This window comes from Mesoplodon bidens (genome assembly GCF_964165515.1).
Source record: "Mesoplodon bidens genome assembly, chromosome: 6".
Lineage (NCBI taxonomy): Eukaryota > Metazoa > Chordata > Mammalia > Artiodactyla > Ziphiidae > Mesoplodon > Mesoplodon bidens.
The window spans coordinates 8,313,148-8,339,106 of record NC_138162.1 but is presented as its reverse complement, the minus strand read 5'-3'; the positions used below and the strand labels follow the sequence as shown (position 1 = coordinate 8,339,106).

Below are 25,959 nucleotides of genomic sequence, written 5' to 3'. Positions count from 1 at the left end.
CGTTGCTGCCCATTCTCCCTGAGGGTCACCCCATAGTCCCTGTCACTCTATCCCAGAACCCCGCCCCTCTCCTGCGGGTCCGCACCAGCATTCCGAGACCCCACGGCCACGGCGATCCCCTACCCGCTTCTAACTCCCTCGTGATGTGGGCATTTTAGCTATTAAAACAATTTTATTAGAGTCTAAATCCGGTCCAACTCTTAATTCTAAGATTCTGCGGTCTTCGGTCTCAGACTTCGTCATCCTGGTCTGCATGACTTTCTGAGATTCTGAGTTTCGGTCCCTAGTTTCTGCGTTTGGAGGAGAGCAGACTGTGGCTCCGCCGGGCCTGTGCCAGGTGGTCTGTCACCCGGCGTCCATGACCAAGACCTGCGAGTGATCGGCCTGCCTTGAGGTCCACCAGAGGGAACGAACGTCGGAGACCTGTGTATCCTCAAAGCAAGGTTGGGCACTGCCCACCCCAGCCAGGGGAGGAGGGTGTGGCTCTTCCTATCTGGGCTGGACGTCGGGGGAGGGGATGGATGAGGCGTGGACATCCGGGAGCAGGTCGGGAAGAGCTGATCTCCTAGGAGGAATGGAGGAGAGGTGGCCGTTGGGGAGGAGGTGAGGGAAAGTTAGTCATTGGGGAGCAGGCGGATAAGAGCTGGTCATCAGGAAGAGATGGGGGAGGGCTCTTTTTAGATCATTCCCCATCCCTGCAGACAGGTGGGGTGACAAGAGGAGCCTGAGCCAGCTCTGCAGGCTTGGCCAGCTCCCCAGACAGCCTTCACCTCTATTGGCAGGGACCTGTGATCTCTATGCCTCCCCCTGAGGAATGGGTGTGTGTCTTCTTCAACTGCATCTTCTCCCTGGCCCCTTTCTCCCTAGATCCTTCAGCTGTAGCAGGCCCTGAATAAATGTTTGTTAGATGTGTGGTGCTACGTGGTTAACATTTATTGGGCACTCATCATGTGCCAGGTTCTGTGCTATGGGCTTTGCAAGTATGGAAATGGATCCAAGTAGAACCAAGTGTTGGTAACATTATTACTCACACTTTACAGATGAGGAGACTGGGGCTCAGAGAGGTGAACCAAGGGGACATGGTTGGTGGGTGACAGATCTGGGACTCAAAACCAGTTAAACAAAGAAAAAACAAAAAAGAAAAAAATTCTATTTCATCCCAAAGTCCATGCTGTTAACCATAAGCTTCCCTGTATGGTTGCTTCCTGGCCCATCGCTGTCCCATATCAAATCTGATATTTTCTGGTACCAGGCAGGCAGTGAGCACCTGGCTTCTGAGTTCAGGACGGTATACTTAATGTGTGCTAAGTTACTGAAGCACCAAGGAGTTGGGCAAACTCCACAGGATCGGGACTTGAAAGAGCAGAGTTCCAGACTGGTTCTGCCGCAGTCCAGGCTGTATAACCAGCTCGCTGAACTTGATGAGCGTCAGTTTTGTTACTATAAAGAGGGCTGTGGTGAGAATCAAATGGAATAATAACTGTGAGAGTGGCAAGATGCCTGAGGATTGCTGTTGAATTTTTATTTAGCTCAGAAATCTCTTTGGTTATGATGTAGTTGAGTTCCCCAGGGTCAAGGTCAGGGCTGGCTAAAGCCATGCAGTGTTTGGTTTGCTGATGCCACTCTGATAGTCTTTCAGGGCCTACAAGGGATTCATCAGCCAAGTCTGTTAGAGTCCTCAAGGAGCATCCTTGGGAAGGACCTAAGGAAACTTCTCCAAGTCAACCCCCTTGTCTAACGTGGAGGAGAGATGGGGGCCCAGAATGGGGAAAGGGTATGCCAGGGTCTCACAGTGGGTCAGGGGCAAATGTGGGCTCAAGCCCAGGTCACCTGGCTTGCTGTTGTGCTCTTTCCACATACTGCTGCTTATTTTTTTTTTTTTTTTTTTTTTTGCGGTAGGCGGGCCTCTCACTGTTGTGGCCTCTCCCCTTGCAGAGCACAGGCTCCGGATGCGCAGGCTCAGCAGCCATGGCTCACGGGCCTAGCCGCTCTGCGGCATGTGGGATCTTCCCAGACCGGGGCACGAACCCGTGTCCCCTGCATCGGCAGGCGGACTCTCAACCACTGCGCCACCAGGGAAGCCCTTGCTGCTTATTTTTAGTCAACAAAGAACAAAGAGTGTTGAGCACCTGCTGTGCCAGGCTCAGGGCACAGATTGATGGTCACGATGGACACAGCCCCTGCCCACAAGGAACTCATAGTCCAGCAGATCAGCTACATGCTCTGTGTTACTGTGCTACCTGTCCTGGGTGTTGGGGACCCGTGACAGAGTCCCCAGGCCCTAACTTCTCTCCTATGCCCTAGTGTTGTGAAGATTGCTCTGGGAAAAAGGAAGGATGCCACTCTTCTTCCGGAAGCGGAAACCCAGTGAGGAGGCTCGGAAACGGCTGGAGTACCAGATGTGTCTGGTGAGAGAAAATGGATTTCCTCTGCATCCATCCATCCCCATCACCACCTCTGCCCCACGCGACAGGGCTCCACACTGCACTTGCCCTCCATAAGCCGGTCACACTTCTCATTACTCGTTCACTCTCTTCTCTGCTGGACCTCAAGCCCCATTAAAGCAGAGGTCATTGGTCCACCTTCAAAATGGACTAGTTGAACCAGATGGTGTCTGTGATCTCTTGAAGCCCCTTAATCCTATGTCTCTTTGCCTGATTTGTCCACTCTGGAAGGTTGGACCCTCTTTTTTTTAACTCTTTTTATCCCTAGGCAAAAGAAGCTGGGGCAGATGACATTCTTGACATCTCTAAATGTGAGCTCTCAGAGGTAAACTGGGGTGGTGGTTGGCCCGTGAATTTTTGTCTGCCCTTCTTTCTTAGATCACGTGTCCCTGGGAAAGATAGATGTAGACTGAGGCTTTTAAAAGGCCAGAAGCTCCTGTCAAGAGGTGTTTCCTTAGATTTTGTTCTTGTCCAAGAGAATTGGGACAATCTTTGGGCTTCAGCATAGTCTTCAAGAGTCACAGAGTCTAGAAAATGTACTCACGGATTCCTAGGGCACTGGGAGAGCCTGGGATTCTCTACCAAGCACCAGAGATCTTTCTTTTACCTCTCATAGCGTTCCTGTTGGGGGTGGGGTGGGTGCGTGGGCAGGCAGTCACCCGATAGCTGATTGGAAGGGAGGGCTGACCACCCGAGCAGCGTTCCTCCCAGCTTTCCCCAGGCTTAGACTTATTCACCTCCTGCCCCGTCTCTCCCCAACGCGTGTGCCACTCAGAACACAAGTTAAAAACTGGCAGGAGGGAAGGCACTGATCCTTCTTTATCTTATCTTAGATTCCCTTTGGGGCTTTTGCAACATGCAAAGTTCTGCAGAAGAAGGTGAGACAGATCTTCGTTTTCAGAGAATTATTTATTGCTTGTTTGCTTGTTTGAAATCAGGCGGGAATTCTAGGAGTTGTCTTCCTGGCACAGACATCCCCCTTCTCTCTGAATCGCACCCTTTCAGTCTGCAGCAGGTGTGTTCACAGGAGAGCAGGCTTTGGCATCAGGCAGCTCTGGCTTTGCAGTCCTGGCTTCGCCCCTCCTGAATTGGGCAACTTCCTTAGGCTCTTACATCTCAGTTTCTTCATCTGAGAAGACATCTGAAATGAAGACATCCGTAGTTCTACTCTCACAGAGCTTTTATTAGAATTACAGGTGAGGTAGGTAGGCAGGTAGAAAGAGAGATAAATGCCCTGAATATAGTGCCTGCCACATAGTAGACACTGAGTAACCGCATTGTTATTAATAATAAAAACTATGGGACTTCTCTGGTGGTGCAGTGGTTAAGAATCCGCCTGCCAATGCAGGGGACATGGGTTCGAGCCCTGGTCCGGGAAGATCCTACATGCTGCGGAGCACCTAAGCCTGTGCACCACAACTACTGCGCCTGTGCTCTAGAGCCCGTGAGCCATAACTACTGAAGCCCGCGTGCCTAGAGCCCATGCTCTGCAGCAAGAGAAGCCACCGCTATGAGAAGCCTATGCACTGCAACGAAGAGTAGCCCCCGCTCGCCACAACTAGAGAAAGCCTGCGTGCAGCAACGAAGACCCAATGCGGCCAAAAATTTATTTATTTGTTTGTTTGTTTGTTTAAATAATAATAATAAAAACTACACTCATTTCATTCTGGTCACCCAGGGGAGGTTAAGAGTGGAATGAATGATTTTTCAGAAAGGCATTGCAGACTTGAATGCAGATAGGTAAGAGTATTCTAAATGAAATGTGTAAATGAAGGGAGGTAAAACGTGTTCCATACCAACAGAGCAGTGAGCTCCTTGACACTGGCGTATCCATGCAGGGGCTGCCGCCTAACAAAAACAGCAATAGATGACTCGGATTGAGCGCTGGACCACATGCCAGCCCTGGGCTAAGTGATTTTTGTCTGTTAGCTTGTTAACCATCAGTGGCAGCCCTCAGACAGGAAGTTATTATTCTCTATTTTCCACAAGAATATACTGAAGCTGAGGGAGGTTAAGATCAGGTCAGCTGCATGGGGATCCCTTCTCAGGATGGAAGGTAGAATTAGACCTCTAAGGTCCCTTTCACCCTGGAAACTCCAGATTTTAAGGTCAATCTGGTTCCACATTTGGAGACATCCCTTGTGACATCTGCCAGAGCAGAGAACTGGGCAGGGCGGGGCCCCTAGCAGCCTGAGCTGAGCTGGCTGCCCCGCCTCCAGCCTTCCCTCCCTGCTGCTCTTCTTTAGCCTAACATGTCAAAAATCTTTTCCACACAGGTGTTGATTGTCCACACAAATCACCTCACTTCCCTGCTTCCTAAATCCTGCAGCCTCCTGAGTCTCGCCACCATCAAGGTACTGGGGCCCTTCTCCCAGGCGTCGGGGACTCTGCGTGGTGTTCCAGGTGGTAGCCAGCATCCCTGCTCCCTTCACGTGTCCTCTGTCAGAGTTTAGGCCAGACATGCCTAGTGTCATGGTGACTCTGGGGTTTAGTGAGCATGGTTTTATCGGGCACCTTGTCTGTGCTTTGTGTGGGGTGCAGTTGCAAAGAGAAGCAGCCACAGGCCCTGCCCTTAGGGAGCTAGGTGGAAAGGCAAACCATAAGCTCATAGCAAGTGAGCTGGCAGAGAGCAGGGAGACCAATGGGCCCAAACAGGAAGGAACAGGAGGGACGCCAGGTGTTGTGTGGTCAGTGCGTGAAAGCTTGGTGAGCTGGGGCACCTCCCTCCCTCCTGACAGCTCCCCCAGGACAAGGACTGGGATATAGTCACAGTATATGTGAGGTGAGACCCCAGCGTGGTTCCACAGGAACATAAGCTGTGGCAGTGGGTACACACACTGGGAGAAAATACTGGCAGCGTAGGCATCAAAGTGGTTTTTATGGCTCATGATGGTGTGCAGGGATTAGGGGTCGTTTTTACTTCTCTTCATTTTTCTGGTCCAACATGCATTATTTTTATAATCAGAAAAAAGATAACATTAAAAAATGTTTATGTTTATGTATATATTTCGTATATATGCATTTTATAGTACGTATGTGCACACACACACACATATATATATATTTTGCTCATTTTCATTGTTAAAAACATTAGGAAATACAGTTAAGCATAAGGAAAAACATACAATTTCACACTCTAGGGAACTACTATCAATATTTTATTGCATATTTGGTAGTATTTTACTATGCAAATATGTATTTATACCATGAGGCTTTTTTTTTTTTTTTTTTTTTTTTGCGGTACGCGGGCCTCTCACTGTTGCGGCCTCTCCCGTTGTGGAGCACAGGCTCCTGATGCGCAGGCTCAGCGGCCATGGCTCATGGGCCCAGCCGCTCTGCAGCATGTGGGATCCTCCCGGACCGGGGCACGAACCCGTGTCCCCTGCATCGGCAGGCGGACTCTCAACCACTGCGCCACCAGGGAAGCCCCCATGAGGCGTTTTTAACGTGAATATCTATGCATACTCTTTTGTAGCTTGCTTTTTTCACTCAACAGTAAAAATAAATATTTGATAAATAAGAGAATGAAGTGGTATGATACTTTTAGAAAGGAAATGAGATGGAATGATCATTTAGTTGGGGAGGAAGGGTCAGTGCTCCTGCTTTCAACACCAGAGGCGTGGGGCACCCCTGCCCAACCTCACCCTGTCTCTCCGGAGCCTGAAATCAGAGAGCCTTTCTCAGCAGGTGACTTCTAGGTGTTAAACTTGTTCTCCTTCTGCAGGTTCTGGATCTTCATGATAATCAGCTGACAGCCCTTCCTGATGATATAGGGCAGCTGACAGCCCTCCAGGTATGGCTTCAGGAAACAGAACACCCACCTCTGACCACCTAAGCAAGAAATGGCAGCCACACAGACCTGGAATGTTCTGGTCGTGCTCTTTCTAGCCAGGGCTGCACTTGGTGCCACCGGCTCCTCCCCCTTTGCTCTTGAGATGCCCAGTGATGGCGTCAACAGAGCAGTCTGGGCTGTGGGCATCTCTCCACCCTGTTTTTGGCATGTGCTTTTGGGATTTCATCATGAGCTTCCGCCACTTTAAAGAAAAAGAGCGCCCAGAGAGTCTACCTTTTCCCAATGATGAGTTCAGCACTCTGACTCACCGTCTCACTTCTGCTCCCTGTCAGTGGCAGCCCCTGCATTTACTGAGCGTTCACTGCATGCCAGCACCAAGCTAAGCGTTTCTCTTGCGCTGTCGATTGATTGATTCCTCACAGCCACTCTGTGAGGCAGGTGTTAGCATCATCCCCGGTTCACAGAGGAAGACGCGCTGTCCTTCACACTTAGATTAAAATCCCTTCTCTTCACTGTGCCCCATCAGACCCTGTACGCTGGGCCCCCCTGTCTTCCCAGCCTCCTTTCCTTCTCTCTCCCCTCCACTGTCTGCACTCAACTCCTAAAACCCTCTGGCCCTGTGCCCCCCACCCCCGGCAGGGCCTCTCCACAAGGCTCTTCCTTCTGCCCGAGTGGCTCTTCCTCCATCTCAGCCCAAATGTCCCTGCGAATCCTCCCCGACCCCCCATCTAGGTGGACCCATCTTGTTTGCCTCTGTCTCGACCCGCGTCTTTCCCAGAGAGCACTGACTGCAGTCTCTCAACGAGCGCACTGCCTCCCACGTGGAGGAGGCTCAAGATGACTTGAATGAACTACCCTGCGAGGTGGGTGCTGTTATCACAGTTACAGAAGAGAGGACGGGTCCAGAGGGATGACTGTAACTTGCCCAGGGTCACATGGAGAACATGTGGCTGAATAGTAGTAACTGCCCCCACTGAGAGAGAGCCACAGTGAATACCTGGGTGTAGGATCTTTTGGGAATTGTTTACGTATATATTTTTGTAGAATTGCTGCATTCACTGTTTTGTAACCTTTGGATACCTGATAATAACTCGTAACCATCCTTTGGTTCATCAAATATTCATCTGCCACATTATTTTTATTTTTATTTTTTGTGGTAAGTGGGCCTCTCACTGTTGTGGCCTCTCCCGTTGCGGAGCACAGGCTCCGGACGCGCAGGCTCAGCGGCCATGGCTCACGGGCCCAGCTGCTCCGCGGCATGTGGGATCTTCCTGGACCAGGGCACGAACCCGTGTCCCCTGCATCGCCAGGCTGACTCTCAACCACCGCGCCACCAGGGAAGCCCTGCCACATTATTTTTAATGTGCTTCCCTTTCCATCATATCTATTTTTAATGGCTTCCTCGTGTGTCATCCTGTCAGCCTCGCTCACCTCATGATGCCACATCCTGGAGGGAGTGTGGCCTTTGGGATCCAGCGAGCCCGGGGTTTCGATCCCGGCACCACCAGCTGCCGGCCTTGAAGCCTTGGGCAGATCCCATTGCCTTTATGCAGCCCAGCTTCCTTCTGCTAACACTGGGATAACTAGGCCTCATCACATGCTGCCTCACCTGGATCCCTGAATCTGCTCGTCCCCTTCTTCCTCCCGCCCTGATTATGGGGCCATTGTTGGCTATTTTGTGGTCAATATAAATGGTACAACCTCAGCAAGAACTAGGTTCAAAGTCTCGCTTTGCCCTCCTGGACACATGACTTCACCGCTCTGAGTCTCAGTTTTCCCATCTCTCAAATGGGATCATAACAATCTTTATCTTCCTCACAGGGCTGTCAGGAGATAGAGGTGTGTGTGGTGCCCGGATGACGCCTGGCCTGAAGCAGGGTAGACACTGTTGTCTGTGTGTGCGCATTCTCATGCCATTTTTCCCTCTTTCTTAGGTGTTGAACGTGGAAAGGAATCAACTGACGTATCTCCCACGTTCCATTGGGAACCTGATCCAGCTCCAGACCCTCAATGTGAAAGGTAGGGGCCAGGAAAACCTGTCCATGTGACCCTTGGTCAGCTCTGGGCTGACGCAGCCAGCATCCACAGGGTGCTCCTCCTGAGAACCATTGAGCACGAGGGCAGCCAGCCCCCAGGTGTCACTCTAAACTGTCCGACTTCCTATTTAGTCCATCTGTCTTCATGGTAACCAGAGACAGGGCATCTGGAGGGTTCCTGTGACTCCTCTGAGCCAGGGCCTCACAGGGAGGAGGGCAGACGATGTTGACAGCTAGGCCCCCGAGGCTCAGTCACTGGTGTTTAGAATGTGGTGGACGGACTGGGCGCGAGTGATTCTGAATAGCGCTTCCCGCCTCTGAAGAGCACTTCCAAATTCAGCGGTGCCGTGAGCCTCATGACAAATCCCTGAGGTAGGGAGAGGAAGGAGATCTTATCCCCAATTTACACGTGAGGAAAACGAGGCTCAGAGAGCAGTGACTTGCTCCAGACCACCCAGTGCGATAGTGACAGGCCGAGATTCTAATGCGTGCCTCCCCGTACCCCCAACTCTTTCATTTCTTGTTGGCCTTAAGCACTTTCTGTACAGAATGCCCCAGTTTGCCCATTTGTAACATATAAACAATGAAAAAAATAATGGTACCCAACTTACTAACCACTTACTATGTGGTAGGCCCTGTGCTGAGCACCTCATATGCATAATCTCACTGAATCCCTCAGTATTCCTACGAGGCCAAATAGTATTATCATCCGCATTTTACAGATGAGAAACTGGTCCAGGGAGGGCGTCAGTTTTCCAAAGTCACTCAGCTAATAAGTGGTGGAATGGGAACTTGAACCCAGGTCACTGAAACTCCACTGCCATGTTTTTCCTTATGGAGTCTCAGGTTCCAGGCCCTGGCACATGCCCCAGGCTCAGAGGGGGGCACCCTCCCCCCTGGGTCCTCATGGGAGTCAGGCGGGAAGATGGTGAAGGGGTTTTGGGGTGCTGAGCCGTGCCATTGGGATCCCTCCAGACAACAGGCTGAAGGAGCTTCCAGACACCTTGGGGGAGCTTCGGAGCCTGCGTACTCTCGACATCAGTGAAAGCGAGATTCAGAGGTTGCCGCAGATGCTGGCGCACGTCCGAACCCTGGAGGTAGGTGGGGAGATGTTCTCGCCTGGGGTCCTACCTGGCCTTCCCACCGCTCCCTTCCCACATTCCTGGAGGCCTGCCCTGGTCACGGGGTGCTGGGGTCACAGAGGTCTCAATGTCCTCAGGGGCTCACAGGGCCTGAAGTGTGAACCGTTGTAATTATGTGACTTTTGCTGCCATGATGGAGGCAGGAAAACAGATTTCTAGAGTGAAGAGATAATGCCAAATCCTGACGGGGTTAATTAACATTCTATGAAAGACATGGTATTTGAGCCAGACCTTGAAAGAGGAAAAAGCTTTGGAGAAGTAGACACGGGTAACGGGAGCATTGCAGGTGGAGGAAACAGTTCGGGAAAAGGCAGGAGGTGGGAAAGCCCAGGACACATTAAGGGGAGAGCAGGGAAGCTGATGTGGTTGGAAGTTGCTGTGCCTGGAGGGTCCAGGGCATAAAGAGCCCGGGTGCTGTCAGGGAGGGAGTGGCCTCAGCTTGGAGCTGCAGAAACAGATTCATCAGAGCAGGGGGTAGTGGGCAGGGGAAGGTGAGCACCGCGGACATTGTGTTAGTCTCCCAGGGCTACCCTAACAAAGCACCCCAGGCTGGGGAGCTTAGACAAAAGACTTTTCTTCTCTCACGTTCCTGGAGGCTGGAAGTCCAAGATCAAGGTCTCGGCAGGGTTGGTTTCTTCTGAGGCCTCTCTCCTTGGCTTGTGGACGGCTGTCTTCTCCCTGTGTCCTCACATCGTCCTCCCTCAGTATGTGTCCCTGTCCTAATTTCCTCATCTTTAAGGACACCAGTTGATACTGGATTAGGGCCCAGACAGGTGACTTTGTTTCAAACTTGATTACCTCTTTAAAGACCTTACATCTTGATCGCGTTGAGCAGTGAAGTGAACGATGTATAAAGAGGGGTCCCCTTGTGTCTGCAGACTCTGAGCCTGGACGCATCATCCATGGTCTACCCCCCACAGGAGGTGTGCGGCGCCGGCACCGAGGCCATCCAGCAGTTCCTCTGCAAAGGTAAAGCCAGGCAGCCTGCCTCCTTCACTCAGGGAGCACCAGACGTGACCCCTGGGACTGCTCTGCGCCAACCCGTTGGCTGGGGGACGCCACGGTCCCTGCCTGCTCAGAGCTCTCCAGATCTGGCAGGAGAAACAGGCAAAGCAGATCGTCACACAAGGAAGTACGATTACCGATCATGGCTACAAGAGAGTAGAACGGGGCCCCTGGTTTAGGCTGGGCCCTCGGGGAAGGTCTTTCCAAGAAAGTGGCTCGACTGAAACCTGAGGGATGATTAGAAAAGAGAGAAGGATGTTCCTGGCAGAAGGAGGTGCACGTTGAAGGGCCTGGAGGGGCGGGGGAGCGGGAAGCATGACGGAGAGAAGGCCAGGAGGCTGGTGCACAAGTAGAGGCAAGAGGAGCAGACGAGGCTGGGGAGGGCACCCGGCCGGGATCAGACAGGAGGGGGATTTCATCAGATTTGCTTTTTACAAAGACCACTGCAGGGCTTCCCTGGTGGTGCAGTGGTTGAGAGTCCGCCTGCCGATGCAGGGGGCACGGGTTCGTGCCCCGGGCCGGGAGGATCCCACATGCCGCGGAGCGGCTGGGCCCGTCAGCCATGGCCGCGGAGCCTGCGCGTCCGGAGCCTGTGCTCCGCGGCGGGAGAGGCCACAGCAGTGAGAGGCCCGCGTACCGAAGGAAAAAAAGAAAAAAAGACCACTGCAGCCGCAGTAAAGAGGAGGGATTGGAGGAAGCAAGGACGGGCACCAGTTAGGAAGTCACTGGGGTCGTCCAGGAGAGAGGTCACCGAGGGCTGGACTTGGAGGAGCGGCGAGAACCCAGGGCCACCCCTGGACTGGGTGCCAGGAGGGGAAAGCAGTACACCCAGTTACCTCCTGTCAGCCTGGATGTGCTTAATTAGGGGCTCTTGTCCACCTGTGGAAATTTTAGAACATGGCCAAGACTTGCATACATATGGTCATCTGATTTGTGACAGAGGTGCCATTGCAAAGCAGTGAGAAAGAAAAGCAAAGGTCTTTTCAATAAACAATTCTGAATCAATTGGATATTCATGTGGGGAAAAAAAAGAACATTAACCTAACCTCTTCCTTAGACAGGCAGCACTAACCATACAAGACTGATAGATTAGATTTCATTAAATCAAAAACTTCTCCTCTTCAAAAAACACCACATGGGGAAAGAAAAGGCAAGCCATAAAGTTGGAGTCGATATCTGCAATGCATACATATCCAACAAAGGACTTATTCCTAGGAGACAAAAAGAACTACAGATCAATAAGGAAAAGCTGTTGTCATAAGACTTGAATCGGAATTTTATAGAAGAGATTATTCAGAGGGCCAATAGTATCTGATAAAAGTGCTCAACATGGTTTTAGTCAGTTAAAAAATGCAAATTAACCCAGGGATGCAAGGATTCTTCAATATACTCAGATCAATCAATGTGATACACCACATTAACAAATTAATGTGCTCCGCAACGGGAGAGGCCACAACAGTGAGAGGCCTGCGTACCGCAAAAAAAAAAAAAAGAGAGAGAGAGAGACATGCACCACAATGTTCATTGCAGCACTATTTACAATATCCAGGACATGGAACCAACGTAAATGTCCATCAACAGATGAATGGATAAGGAAGATGTGGCACATATATACAATGGAATATTACTCAGCCATAAAAAAAACGAAATTGAGTTATTTGTAGTGAGGTGGATGGACCTAGAATCTGTCATACAGAGTGAAGTAAGTCAGAAAGAGAAAAACAAATACCATATGCTAACACGTATGTATGGAATCTAAAAAAAAAATGGTACTGATGAACCTAGTTGCAGTGCAGGAATAAAGAGGTAGACACAGAGAATGGACTTGAGGACATGGGGTGGGAGGGCGAAGCTGGGGCAAAGTGAGAGTAGCATCGACGTATATACACGACCGACTGTAAAACAGTTGGCTGGTGGGAAGCAGCAGCGTAGCAGGGAGATGGGCTGGGTGCTTTGTGATGACCTAGAGGGGTGGGATAGGGAGGATGGGAGGGAGGCTCAAGAGGGAGGGGATATGGGGACATGTGTATGCATATGGCTGATTTGCTGTGTTGTGCAACAGAAACTAACACAGTATTGTGAAGCAATTATACTCCAATAAAAATCTATTTTAAAAAATGCAAATTAAGACTGCAAAGAAGGACTTCGCTGGTGGCATAGTGGTTAAGAATCCACCTGCCGAGGCAGGGGACATGGGTTCGAGCTCTGGTCCAGGAAGATCCCACATGCCATGGAGCAACTAAGCCCGTGCGCCACAACTACTGAGCCTGCGCTCTAGAGCCCGCGAGCCACAACTACAGAGCCCAGGTGCCACAACTACTAAAGCCCGTGTGCCTAGAGCCCATGCTCTGCAACAAGAGAAGCCACTGCAGTGAGAAGCCCACCACGTACCACAACAAAGTAGCCCCTGCTCACCGCAACTAGAGAAAGCCCACATGCAGCAATGAAGACCCAATGCAGCCAAAAATAAATAAATAAATAAATAATTTTTTAAACGACTGCAAAGAAATACTTAAACCCTAAGACACCCACTAACATGGCCAAAGTTAATCTGTCAATACCAAGAATTGGGAAGATGCGGAGCAGCTGGAGCTTCCATACTCTGCCAGTGGGAGCATAAACCCGAAAAGTCTTCAGAAAATTGTTGTCAGTATCTACTCAAGCTCAACATTCAAATACCCTATGACCCATTGGCTCCACACCTTGGTAGGTGCCCAAGAGAGAAATGTGTATGAACAAATGCCCAAAGCTACGTATGGAAATTCTCATAGCAGGACTATTCATAACGTAGCAGAGTGGTAAGCTGTTTTATACTCACAAATGAGCACCACACAGCAACCAGAAAGAACAAGCTGCTGCTGTGCTCAACAAGCTGGATGAGCTCACAGATACACGTGGAGTGAGAGAAGCCAGACGCAAAGGAACATGCACTTTTATCAGCACCTGAGCCCTGAACCAACCCTGATTCCTGCTTCTGAGAGTGTGTTCACTTTTAAACATTCATCAAGCTGTTCATGAAGATTTTGTGTTCTTTTCTGTGTGTATGTTATACTGCAGTTAAAAAGGAAAGAGAAGTTACACGTGCATCACACAACAGCTAATCAGGCCATGTATCTACCAAATTAACCTTTGAGCAGCAGGTGATTGTAATGGTCGAGCCAATGGTCAAGCTAGACCAAACCATTTATTTGAAAAGATTTTAAAGTTATGCAACAGTAGGTGAACAAAAGACGTAAGGAATAATGCAGTGAACATATGTATACCTACTATACAGTTTAAAAAATAACCCAGGGACTTCCCTGGCGGTCCAGTGGTTAGGGCTTGGCGCGTTCACTGCCGGGGCCTGGGTTCATTCCCTGGTCGGAGAACCAAGATCCCACAAGCCAAGCAGTGCATCCGAAAAAAAAATCCTTCAATTTATTTAAACTGTGTAGCTGGTATATGTATGTACGTAAAATTGTTGGTTTCACTCTTTTAAAAACATAAAAGAAAAAACCCCACAGAAGATGTCATACTAGGTGATTCTATGCCCTGCTTTTTTCACTCAAGAATAGGTCTTGGGCCTTTTCCTATCCCAGAATGTGTGGATCTGCCTTGTTATAAACTGCTGTAGAGTATTTCACATGGCGGAGCCCCATCGCTTATGTATGGAAGTTATTTCAAGTTTTCCCCTGGAATGAATGTTTTACCCCCCACCTCTCTGGCAGGCAATAGTAGAGTTGGTAGGTGTAGGAGGGACAAGCACTCTGTGTTGCCTCTGAAGAGGTTACATCAGTTTACATTCCATGAGGAGTATCTGAGAGGACTCTTCTTCCCCACAACCTGGCTAATGCTTGGTGAGATCTTTAAAAGTCTTCTAATCTGATGGGTAAACAAGAGAGCCTATTATTATTTTAATGTAATTTCCTTGATTATTTGAATATTTTTTCATATGTCTGCTGCCCATTTTTAGTATTTCTTGTGAATTGCCTATTTATATCCTTTGGTAGGGGAAAAAAGGTGACTTTACTACATTAAAATCTAAACAACTTTACCTCAAAAGGATACTATCATCAAAGTTAAAAAGAAAAGTTACCAACTGGAAGAAGATAGTTGCAACATATATTATAGACCCAAGGTTATTAACTACAATATGTAAAGAGCACCTACAAATCAGCAGGAATAAGGCAGAATGGGCAAAGATTATGAATCCTTTCAGATGATGCAGGAGGACACTACACAGGGCCAGAGAAGGCAAGCATCTTGCCCATACACAAGAAATTATGGGGAAAGCTGGGTCTTGGACCCAGGCTTCTTAACTAAGTTCAGGCGTTTTCCATCACCTCATTCTCACTTGGATGGTAAAGAGGCAGGTGGGGGCGGGGGGTGGGGACGGGGAGTGGGGGGGTGGGGGTGGGCGGTGTTTATTCACTCAGCTGATGCTTATTGAGCTCTTGCCACATTTAAGGCCCAGGCGTTAGACGTGTGAGCAGCACACGAGGGCTCAGCGTCTAGCAGAGTGGCGTAGTGGACTGAGGCAGGGGTGGGACAGGATGCTGGCAGGGGCGGGGTGGTGGGTGAGAGCGGCAGAAGCGGACTGTTCTGGGTTCCGAGGTTGTCTCCTCCCTCCTGGTCAGCTGGTGTCCATCTCTTGCAGCGTCAGGGCTGGAATACTACCCCCCTTCTCAGTACCTGCTGCCAGTCCTGGAGCAAGATGGAGCCGAGAACTCCCGGGACAGTCCCAGTGGGCCCACGGACAGATTCTCCAGCGAGGAGGTAGAATGGCAGGTAAGGCGCACCTAAGTGCTGGCATGCGGCGTTGGGGCAGGGGGTACGCAGGCGCTCTGGGCACTGGGGAGATGTTCAGAGCGTCAGCCCCCGGATTCTATCAAACTAAAACTCACCTCCCTTCAAACCCGTGTACTTAGAAGCCTTCACAAGGCTTCCTCGGTGGCCTCAGCCCACGAGCTCCCCAGCAGCAGCCTTGCCGTGCTCTGCTCTGTCCCTGAGCCCCTCGGGGCCTTTGAACCCCTCGGCTGGAATTCTCCCCACTCACCTTCTCCCCATAACTCAGTCTCATCCTTCAGTTCCTAGTTGAAACATCACATCCTCTGAGTAAGCCTTCCCTGACACAGCAGCCCAGTTCAGGTCTGTGCATGTTCTCAGAATGCCCTGTGCGTTTCCTTGGGAGCACCTATGTTGCTGAACTCAGGTTCAGCTGCTCGTCGTTTAGGAATCCAGTACTGAGAGACAAGTGTTGGGTAAAAGGAAAGATAGCTGTATTGGGGAAGCTGGCAATCCTGGGCGGAAGGTGGATTCGTGTCCCAAGGAACCAACTCTCCACTGTCAATCAGGGGGCAAGGGCTTTTAAAGGGGAGTTTCAGGGGTGTATAGGCAGAAGGAGGGGGCTAAATGCAGAGCAGCACTGTCAGTGCGGACAGTCATCTTTTTTTTTTTTTTTTTTTTTCTTTTGCGGTACGTGGGCCTCTCACCGCTGTGGCCTCTCCCGTTGCGGAGCGCAGGCTCAGCGGCCATGGCTCATGGGCCCGCTCCACGGCATGTCCTCCCGGACTGGGGCACGAACCCACGTCCCCTGCATCGGCAGGCGGACTCTCAACCACTGCGCCACCAGGGAAGCCCCTGACAGTCATCTTGAAGTTGGTTAGGTGGTGGCCTGATCAGCATCATCTTGATTGTTTTAGGTACAGTTAATCTTTAACTCCAGGGTCAGTTTGTTCCCATTTCCTTGAGATTAATTCTTGGAATTGTGTGAGATGGAGCAGTTTGTCATGGCTACAGTCTGGTCATCATGTAGTTAATTTCTTCCACCTGTGGCGGTTTTAGTATTTGCAAAACAGCTCAGAGGCCGTGGCTCAGAATGTTATCTATAGCCCTTGAGGAGGAAGTAAAGGTCCTTGACTTGGTTTAATGGCTAAACTAATATTTTGCTTTGCTTGACTGTTTTCCTTTGCTTCTGTAATTTCTCACTTCTCTGGTTAAGTTTCTTCTTTGGCTAAAGTTTCTCTACAGACAAGGGGCAGGTGGAGGACATTATGGGTTGGGAGGGGCAGAATCTGTCCTGGGAAGGTACCCTAGGGCCCTGCTGCGTTATAATCACAGCTCTAAATTACAAGAAGAATTACATGGAAGAGGATTTGTTTACTGTGTGTCTCCCTGCTGGATGGAGCTTCGGGACAGTGGCCCTTCTGGGTCCCTGGGGGTGGACTAGTGTAGGTCAGGAATGGAGGAGGAAGCTCAGAAACTGCCTCTGCTCCCCCCACTCTGAAGGCCCACAAACCTGGGCCTCCGATGGCTGGGAAGGGAGGCACCAGCTGTAGCCAGTTTGCCTTCGTATCTTGCACTGTTTTTTTTTTTGTTTTTTTTTTTAATTCTCTGGTTCCCTGATGCCACCCTTCCCTGTATTCCAGCACTGCTGTGAAGGCTTTCGTAGGGTTATGTTTCCTCTGACAGCTCAGTGAGAATTCGAGAGGGAGGAGATTACTGTCCAGGAAAATTGTGTCAATTTATGCTCTCAAAGTATTTACAACATACATTTCTGATGAAGGATTAGCAGACTGAACACACAAAGAACTCTTTGGAATCAATATGAAACAGAAAACCATCCTAAGAGAAATTAGACTGAAGATATATCAATAGGTACTTTACAGAATAAAATAGTACTAAATGATCAATAAGTATGAAAAAATGCCCAGCTTCACTAGTAGTTAGGAACAGGTAAATTAAAACAATGAAATGGGGCTTCCTTGGTGGTGCAGTGGTTGAGAGTCCGCCTGCCGATGCAGCGGACACGGGTTCGTGCCCCGGTCTGGGAAGATACCACGTGCCGCGGAGCGGCTGGGCCCGTGAGCCATGGCCGCTGAGCCTGCACGTCAGGAGCCTGTGCTCTGCAACGGGAGAGGCCATGGCAGTGAGAGGCCTGTGTACCGCAAAAAAAAAAAAAAAAAAAAAACAATGAAATGCTATTTTCCTCCTCAGATTGACACAGATTTCACTATGATAATTTCTATTAGCCAGAGTGTGGGGAAGCAGTGGCCCCATAAATTGGTCTTGGGAATGGAAATCAGTATCCCCATTGTTGAAGATAACTTGACAAAATATGTCAACATTTCAAATGGGCACAGCCCACAATCCAGAAGTTCCATTTCTCAGTATATACCCCAGAGAAACACTTGCACAAAGAGACACTCAGAGGAATGTTCGTTGCAGCCTCACTTATGGTAGTGAAGTATTGGCAGCCCCCGAGATGTCTGTCAGTGGGAAGAGGCTGAACTGACGTGTCCTATTCATACGGTGAGAAAGATCTGTTCAGATTTGGGTCACAGGACAGGTGGATAAGTGAAAAGGACAACTTGAACACAATGAAAATATTCAATAATATATTTCCATTTTTATGTTTTAAAAGGAGGTTCAAATACATAAAAAAACAGATCAGTAATTGCCGGTGACTGGGAATAAGAGGAGGGTTTGATGACGGGCACAAGGGAATTTAGGGGGTTATAGGACTGGTCTACATCTTGATGGTAGTGATGATTACAATACTGTATGCAGTTGTCAGAACTCATAGAACTGTACATTTCTTCAAAAGGATGGATTTTACAGTATGTAAATTATATCTTCATTAAAAAAATGTTTATATATATATGTACACACATACAAATATATGTATTTTTCCAAAGGCACAAATTGTAAGTAGCTGCATGGGGTTGGGTCTGATAATGATGTTTACATGGGGGCGGGGGATGGGGAGCATGGAATGGGGGTTGGGAGGGAATCAGGATTAGGCCCAGGAGTGGTCAATGGGTACTACTTATTTTTTATAAATTATTTATTTATTTATTTATTTTGGCTGCGTTGGGTCTTCGTTGCTGCGTGCGGGCTTTCTCTAGTTGAGACGAGCAGGGGCTACTCTTCGTTGCAGTGCGCGGGCTTCTCATTGCAGTGGCTTCTCTTGTTGTGGAGCACGGGCTCTAGGTGTCAGGGCTTCGGTAGCTGTGGCTTGCAGGCTCAGTAGTTGTGGCTTGCGGGCTTAGTTGCTCTGTGGCCTGTGGGATCTTCCCGGACCAGGGCTCGAACCCGTGTCCCCGTGCCTTGGCAGGCGGATTCTTAACCACTGCGCCACCAGGAAAGTCCCAATGGGTACTTTTATATGCATGGGCTTTTTACAAGGAGAATATATTCAGATGTTATTTGTATAATTAAAGATTAACTTAAGATTTTTCCTATGCTGAAGTAGGAGGAAAATTTTTTATTTCTTTATAGGATGCTGCTTTTACAGCTCAGACAGACCCTGATCCTGGTCTCAGAGCCAGATGACTAAATAGAAGTGCTGCTAAAAAAAAAAAAAAAAAAAAAGTGTGTGTGCACGTGCTGGTGTTTGATTACAAAACTAGTTCACGCTCCTTGTTGTAAATCTAAACAATACAGAAATAGATGGAGTGAATGTCACCCCTCCTACCCTGCAGTCCCATCCCCTGGAGGAATCGCCATGAGCTGATTAATGAAGCTCCTTTGTAGCTTTTGTCTCAACAACCACAAAGCTCAGACTTGAGTTTTGATGGTGGTGTTCTTACAAGAGTGGAAGCGTGTTGCACACACAGTGAGAGATAGCAGACATCCTTCTCTAGCTACGCCCTCATTCGCCCCATCGTTTGACAGTTGTGTAATAATCCATTGTGTGGATGAACCACGACTTACTGAAGGAATCACATTTTGATGGACATTTGAGTTATTTTCAGTGCTTTCACTCTTTTGAACAATTCCTCAGGAACTTGAGCACGCGCCTCTGGGCATTTGTAAGTGTTTTGGTGGCTGGAGCTGGGTACTTGCAGGTGTGTTGTGCAGACATACAAGGGAATCAGATACCCATTCTTGGTCTCTTTTTCGGAGCACCATGCGTTCTCAGTGCTGCATCAACAGAACTGCCTTGAAGACCTTCCTACAGTGGGCCAAGCCCAGTGGTTCTCAACCCTCGTGTCCACCAAAACCATCTGGAACTCTTTATCAAACAACCATCCCCCTCATCCCACCCATCCCAGCCCTCTGATGCAGTCCTCTGGATGTGCCTGCAAATCTGAGTGGTGTCAGGCTGCCCCGGGGACTCTGTCCAGCGAGAACCGCTGCTGCCCACCTTCTCTTGACCCCACTCTCTTTTTTTCCTCCCAGAATAGGTTCTCAGACTATGAGAAGAGGAAGGTAAGAAAATGCCTTTTGTCCTCTGTCACTTTTCTTCGCATTAAACATCTCAACTATTATAAAAGGTTTGAGGAAACAAGTTCTTCCTGGCTCTAAATTATAGAGGGTAAAGTAACTCCTTCCCTTTACGTACGTTGCCTCACCACAGTCTCACGCAGCCTCGGTGGCTGGGAGGGTGTCTCCACTTGACAGATGAGAAGACTGAGGCTTGGAGAGGTTGAGCCCAACCCCAGGCTCTAAACCACTAGCCTGCGCCAGTGGAGAGCCCGTTTTATTACAGTCGGGCCCCGCGGGGGCGAGGCTCAGTGTTCAGACCTGTCGCCTGTACCGTTCAGACTTGGGGGTGCATTCCCCCTGCTATCATGTCCAAACACCCACAGAGCCTGTGCCAGTACTCACCAGGATCTACCTTCTTGCAGGAACAAAAGATGCTGGAGAAACTCGAGTTCGAACGGCGCTTAGAACTCGGGCAGCGAGAGCACGCCCAGCTCCTTCAGCAGAGCAGCAGCCAGAAGGACGAGATCCTCCAGACGGTCAGGGAGGTTCGTGCGCGGCTAAGTGGGGTCAGGCCTGTCTGCTCCCTCTGCCAGGGGCCTCCTGACTCGGGCTGAGGTCCCTCTGATGTGGGAAGGCGGTGGGAGTGAGCTCTCTCACTTCCCCCTCCAGGACATGGGGTGGTGGGGGGTTGTCCATATACATCACCTCACCCAGCCTGCTCCGGTGCCTGGGTACCCTGAGGCCTAGCGACACACCTGGCCCAGGGTTATGCGGAAAGGGCTGGCAGGACAGAGACAGAAAACCTAGTCTCCGCCTCCCAGGCCAGGGCCCCTGGCTGCCCTGTGGCGTCTGGGGGTGGGTGGGTGGTCGCCCCCCACTGACTGGGGACCTCTGCCCGTCCTGCCGCAGGAGCAGTCCCGGCTGGAGCAGGGCCTGAGCGAGCGCCAGCGCTGCCTGGATGCAGAGCGTCAGCGGCTGCAGGAGCAGCTGAAGCAGACAGAGCAGAACATCTCCAACCGGATCCAGAAGCTCCTGCAGGAGAATCAGAGGTCAGGCTCCCAGCCCCCTGGCCCCCAGACCCAGAGACCTTCCCCCACCCGATACCCTTTGAGGAGCTCAGGACAGAGGTCCATTTCTCCCTCACGGCCTCTGATTCTGCCCAAGGTCTCGGTGCTGCAATTCACACCAACTTAAAAAAGAAGGTGATCTGGGCATGACCAGGTTTGCCTCTTGTTTTGGGGCTGCTACTGATTGGACCTTTGCCTCCCAAGTTTCCCATCTGTAAAATAGGTAGGTTTAACAAGTCAAAATCACGTCCCGTGCCAACATTTTGGGTTCCAAGTCACCAGTCACACTGAGGACAGCCATTTGCCTTATAGTGAGACTGGCCTTAGCCCAGGTCCTGTCCAAGGCAAGAGCTGCAGGGAGCAGGGCAGGCAGAGGTCGCGAGGAGCCCGAGAAGGGTCAGTCGGGTCTCTTGGGGAAAGATTTCAGAAACAGGCTTCCACCCCCCCATGGCCTCCAGCCTCCCTTTCCACCATCCTCGGAGTCTCTCTCTCCCCCTCGCCCACAGTTATGCAGTTAGCCTGCGGTGCACAGTGCGCTCACCACCGAGGGCGCCCGTGAAAGCTGCCATCTGCTGAGTGCTTGTCACAGGCCAGGCACTTTTTATTTTCTCATTCACTCATTACCAACAGTCCACGAAGTTTTAAAAACTTATTATTCCCATTTCACAGATGAGGAGCTGGGGTTTGGAGTGGTTGAGGAATTAGCCTGAGAACACAGAGGCCCTAAGTGGTCGGTGCCTAAGCCCCCCCTGAGCCATTCTGTTGGAAATGGGCCCGCTGGTGACTACAGGCTTTTCATGGTTTCCTCCACAGGCAAAAGAAAAGTTCCGAGATTCTGAAGTCGCTTGAAAATGAAAGGTACGTGTTCTGCTCTAGTGGGTCTTTTTTGGGCGCTGCCTTCCTTCCTGGGGATGCATGGCTCTGGGGAGAGAAGGTCTTGTGATTCTCAAGGATTATGCCAGAAAGTTTTCCTAAAGCTATGAGGAGATTCACCTCCTCAGGAAGTATTGAATTAGAAAGAATCGCTGCCTTCAAGTTTGTTAAAACACGTAAGACACTCCTGAGAAAAATTCAGAGACGTGAATAAGAATGTATATATAATGTCCTACTATATTTTTAGAATAAAAAATAGAACAAAGTCCACATTTCTGGGAAGAAAAACTTGGTTACATAAATTATGTACAGAGGAATACTCTGTAGCCATTAAATATCTTATAGAAGAACATTCCTTATTAAGGGAAATACACCATATTGCTAAGTGGAAAAGTGTCTACAGTGTATCATTTCTTAAAGACACTGCCTATATCTGTGCTCAGAAAGCAAAAGGACATTGAACACTTTTGAGAGGCAGGAATTGGAGGTGGTGATCTTGTTCTTTCCCCTTTGTGTTTTCTGCATGTTTCAAATCCACTGCACTGAGGTACCCACCTTAGTGATTAGAAATGGAGGGACGGCCCCTACCCCCCATTCCCTGGGTATTAATGTGAATCCCTCCTTGTTCTCAGGGACCCTAGACTATCAGTGTGGACCTGGCTGCTGTGCTTTGGGGGAGCCTCCCCTCCCCGTGGGCCCAGCCTTCCTGGCTCCTGGCTGCCTGTGCAGGCCTCCTGCAGGGGGCTCCCATGGAGCTGCAGTGTAACCCCACCACCCTGTCCACTTCAGCCGGGGGCGGTGGCAGCCAGGGTGGTCTAGACCAAGCTGAGCTGTGGCCGGTGGCATCACTTATTCAGCACGCTGACTGAGTGCCCTCTCTGGGCTAGGCCTGGGCTATGCCTAGGGTCCAGGGATGCGCCCCAGATACGGCCTTCCCCTGAGCAGCCTGTGGGCCTGGGCAGGAGGCAGGAGTGCTCAGACGATACATGCTGCTTCCGATGAACTCAGACCCTGCAAGAAACATTAAAGGATGTTGTCCCCCTCCCAGCCACTGTGCCAGTCTGGTGTGGGGGGCAAAAAGTGTACACACAAGCAACATGCACATACATACGTGCCATTACTTTTTAAATTTTCACTTATTATATCACAGATGTATTTCCATGCTAAAAACCTCATTATTTGTACTAGCTGTAGCGAATTCCACTATATCATTATATCATAATTTATGTAGTTAGCCCTCAGAACATTTAAGTGGTTTCTGGCGTTTCATAATTACAAACAATATTACTGTAAACATCTTCTAGATATACCCTTACGCACTTATGTGAATGTTTTGTTTTTTTTTTTTGCGGTACGCGGGCCTCTCGCCGCTGTGGCCTCTCGCATTGCGGAGCACAGGCTCCGGACGCACAGGCCCAGCAGCCATGGCTCACGGGCCCAGCCGCTCCGCGGCATGCGGGATCCTCCCGGACCGGGGCACGAACCCCTGTCCCCCGCATCGGCAGGTGGACCCCCAACCACTGCTCCACCAGGGAAGCCCTATGTGAATGTTTTTGAAGGAAATATTCGAAGAACACTTTGATGGTATTACCAGACTGCCTTCCAAGAACATTTTGCCAGTTTACACTCCTCTCAACTGTTTATAAAGTACCCACTTCTCCACCTTCACTGCCATCACCAGTGGTTATCAGTTTTCTTAATCTCAGCCAACCCGATAGGTGAAAAGATTTAACTTCTTTCGTTATCAGTGGTGTTAAGAATCTTTCCATATGTTCTTTGGTCACTTTTATTTAAGCATCAGTGAATTGGCTGTTTGTATCCTTGGCCCATTTTTCTAAGGGAATGTTTATCTTTTTATGCAAGAAACTCTTAAAGTTAACAGGGCCCCAGTGGAGGCGCATGATGCCGTGGGCATTCAGAGAGCATGCCTAAGTTCTCACATCTGGGAGGACTTCTTGAAGGAGGTGGTGTTCATCTGATGGGATTCCCTGTTGGAAATGTTACTGATACATTTGCTGAATAAATGGATTGATTTTTTTCTAGAATAAGAATGGAACAGTTGATGTCCATAACCCAGGAGGAGACAGAGAACCTACGGCGCCGTGAGATCGCCTGTGAGTCTCAGGGTGGGGTGGGGCGGGGCAGGGACCTGGGAGCAGAGCGTGGCCAACTGAGGGGCAGGAGTGGACAGCCATCCCTCTTTTGGTCACATATAGAGGGCGCTGAGTGTTACCCCTCAAGAGGGGCGGCCAAGTCCCGTCATAGAGCATGGGCCCTGAGGTCAGGCTGAACTTGGATTCAGAATCCCAGCTCAGGCACAAGCTGTATGACCTAAGGGGCATTACTGGTCCCTCTCAGTTTTCATGTCTACAGAATGGGGAGAAAGGTAATTATCTGCCTCCTGGGGTCATTATGAGGGTCAGATAGGGTCATGCTGGCACAAAGCTGTTCATAAAGTGTGGCTGTGGGCTTCCCTGGTGGCACAGTGGTTGAGAGTCTGCCTGCCGATGCAGGGGACACGGGTTCGTGCCCCGGTCCGGGAAGATCCCACTTGCCACGGAGCGGCTGGGACCGTGAACCATGGCCACTGAGCCTGTGCGTCCAGAGCCTGTGCTCTGCAACGGGAGAGGCCACAACAGTGAGAGGCCCGCGTACCGCAAAAAAAAAAAAAAAAAAGTGTGGCTGTTAGGGCTACTCTCCTCAAGGGCAGCTGTGGCCTCTCTTGAGCCCCTGGGAACTCGCCTTCCCGTCGCTCCCTGGGTGGTCCTGGGGCACCACACTGTCCACACAAACAAGAGGGAGGTCTCCCCATCTGATCCTGAGAACATCAAGCCACGTGGCATCTTTAGGATTCTCTATGTATAGTATCATGTCATCTGCAAACAGTGACAGCTTTACTTCTTTTCCAATTTGGACTCCTTTTATTTTTCTTCTCTGACTGCTGTGGCTAAAACTTCCAAAACTATGTTGAATAATAGTGGTGAGAGTGGACAACCTTGTCTTGTTCCTGATCTTAGTGGAAATGGTTTCAGTTTTTCACCATTGAGAATGATGTTGGCTGTGGGTTTGTCATATATGGCCTTTATCATGTTGAGGTAAGTTCCCTCTATGCCTACTTTCTGGAGGGTTTTTATCATGAATGGGTATTGAATTTTGTTGAAAGCTTTTTCTGCATCTATTGAGATGATCATATCGTTTTTCTCTTTCAGTTTGTTAATATGGTTTATCACATTGATTGATTTGCATAGACTGAAGAATCCTTGCATTCCTGGGATAAACCCCACTTGATCATGGTGTATGATCCTTTTAATGTGCTGTTGGATTCTGTTTGCTAGTATTTTGTTGAGGATTTTTGCATCTGTGTTCATCAGTGATATTGGCCTGTAGTTTTCTTTCTTTGTGACATCTGTTTGGTTTTGGTATCAGGGTGATGGTGGCCTTGTAGAATGAGTTTGGGAGTGTTCCTCCCTCTGCTATAGTTTGGAAGAGTTTGAGAAGGATGGGTGTTAGCTCTTCTCTAAATGTTTGATAGAATTCGCCTGTGAAGCCATCTGGTCCTGGGCTTTTGTTTGTTGGAAGATTTTTAATCACAGTCTCAATTTCAGTGCTTGTGATTGGTCTGTTTGTATTATCTGTTTCTTCCTGGTTCAGTCTCAGAAGATTGTGCTTTTCTAAGAATTTGTCCATTTGTTCCAGGTTGTCCATTTTATTGGCATATAGTTGCTTGTAGTAATCTCTCATGATCCTTTGTATTTCTTCAGTGTCAGTTGTTACTTCTCCTTTTTCATTTCTAATTCTATTGATTTGAGTCTTATCCATTTTTTTCTTGATGAGTCTGGCTAATGGTTTACCAGTTGTGTTAATCTTCTTTTTTTTTATTTATTTTTTGGCTGCATTGGGTCTTCATTGCAGTGCACAGGCTTCTCATTGAGGTGGCTTCTCTTGTTGCGGAGCACGGGCCCTAGAGTGCACGGGCTTCAGTAGTTGCAGCACATGGGCTCAGTAGTTGTGGCTTGTGGGCTCTAGAGTACAGGCTCAGTAGTTGTGGCACGTGGGCTTAGTTACTCCACGGCTTGTGGCATCTTCCCGGACCAGGGCTTGAACCCATGTGCCCTGCATTGGCAGGTGGATTCTTAACCACTGTGCCACCAGGGAAGTCCCCTGTGTTTATCTTCTCAAAGAAACAGCTTTTAGTTTTATTGATCTTTGCTATTGTATCCTTCATTTCTTTTTCATTTATTTCTGATCTGATCTTTATGATTTCTTTCCTCCTGCTAACTTGGGGGTTTTTTTGTTCTTCTTTCTCTAATTGCTTTAGGTGTAAGGTTAGGTTGTTTGTTTGAGGTGTTGTTTCCTGAGGTAGGATTGTATTGCTATAAACTTCCCTCTTAGAACTGCTTTTGCTGCATC

General features: G+C 49.4%; 1 protein-coding gene across 5 annotated transcripts in view; it reads left to right on the top strand.

Moving 5' to 3' along the window:
• Positions 1-25,959, top strand: part of LRSAM1 (leucine rich repeat and sterile alpha motif containing 1) — a 44,881-nt gene that overhangs the window by 194 nt on the left and 18,728 nt on the right. For 2 of the 5 annotated variants that reach the window (XM_081236516.1, XM_081236520.1), the window contains exons 2-16: positions 288-443; positions 2,305-2,408; positions 2,713-2,769; positions 3,278-3,322; positions 4,721-4,798; positions 6,169-6,237; positions 8,172-8,256; positions 9,249-9,370; positions 10,294-10,384; positions 15,057-15,187; positions 19,583-19,612; positions 20,032-20,154; positions 20,519-20,658; positions 21,490-21,534; positions 23,593-23,663. In XM_081236516.1, the coding sequence (XP_081092642.1) occupies positions 2,337-2,408; positions 2,713-2,769; positions 3,278-3,322; positions 4,721-4,798; positions 6,169-6,237; positions 8,172-8,256; positions 9,249-9,370; positions 10,294-10,384; positions 15,057-15,187; positions 19,583-19,612; positions 20,032-20,154; positions 20,519-20,658; positions 21,490-21,534; positions 23,593-23,663 (1,159 nt within the window). In that variant the 5' untranslated portion in view covers positions 288-443; positions 2,305-2,336. Of the gene's footprint in view, positions 1-211; positions 444-525; positions 604-2,304; positions 2,409-2,712; positions 2,770-3,277; positions 3,323-4,720; positions 4,799-6,168; positions 6,238-8,171; positions 8,257-9,248; positions 9,371-10,293; positions 10,385-15,056; positions 15,188-19,582; positions 19,613-20,031; positions 20,155-20,518; positions 20,659-21,489; positions 21,535-23,592; positions 23,664-25,959 lie in introns of those variants that run through there. The other 3 variants (XM_081236518.1, XM_081236517.1, XM_081236519.1) reach the window with 3 other exon arrangements.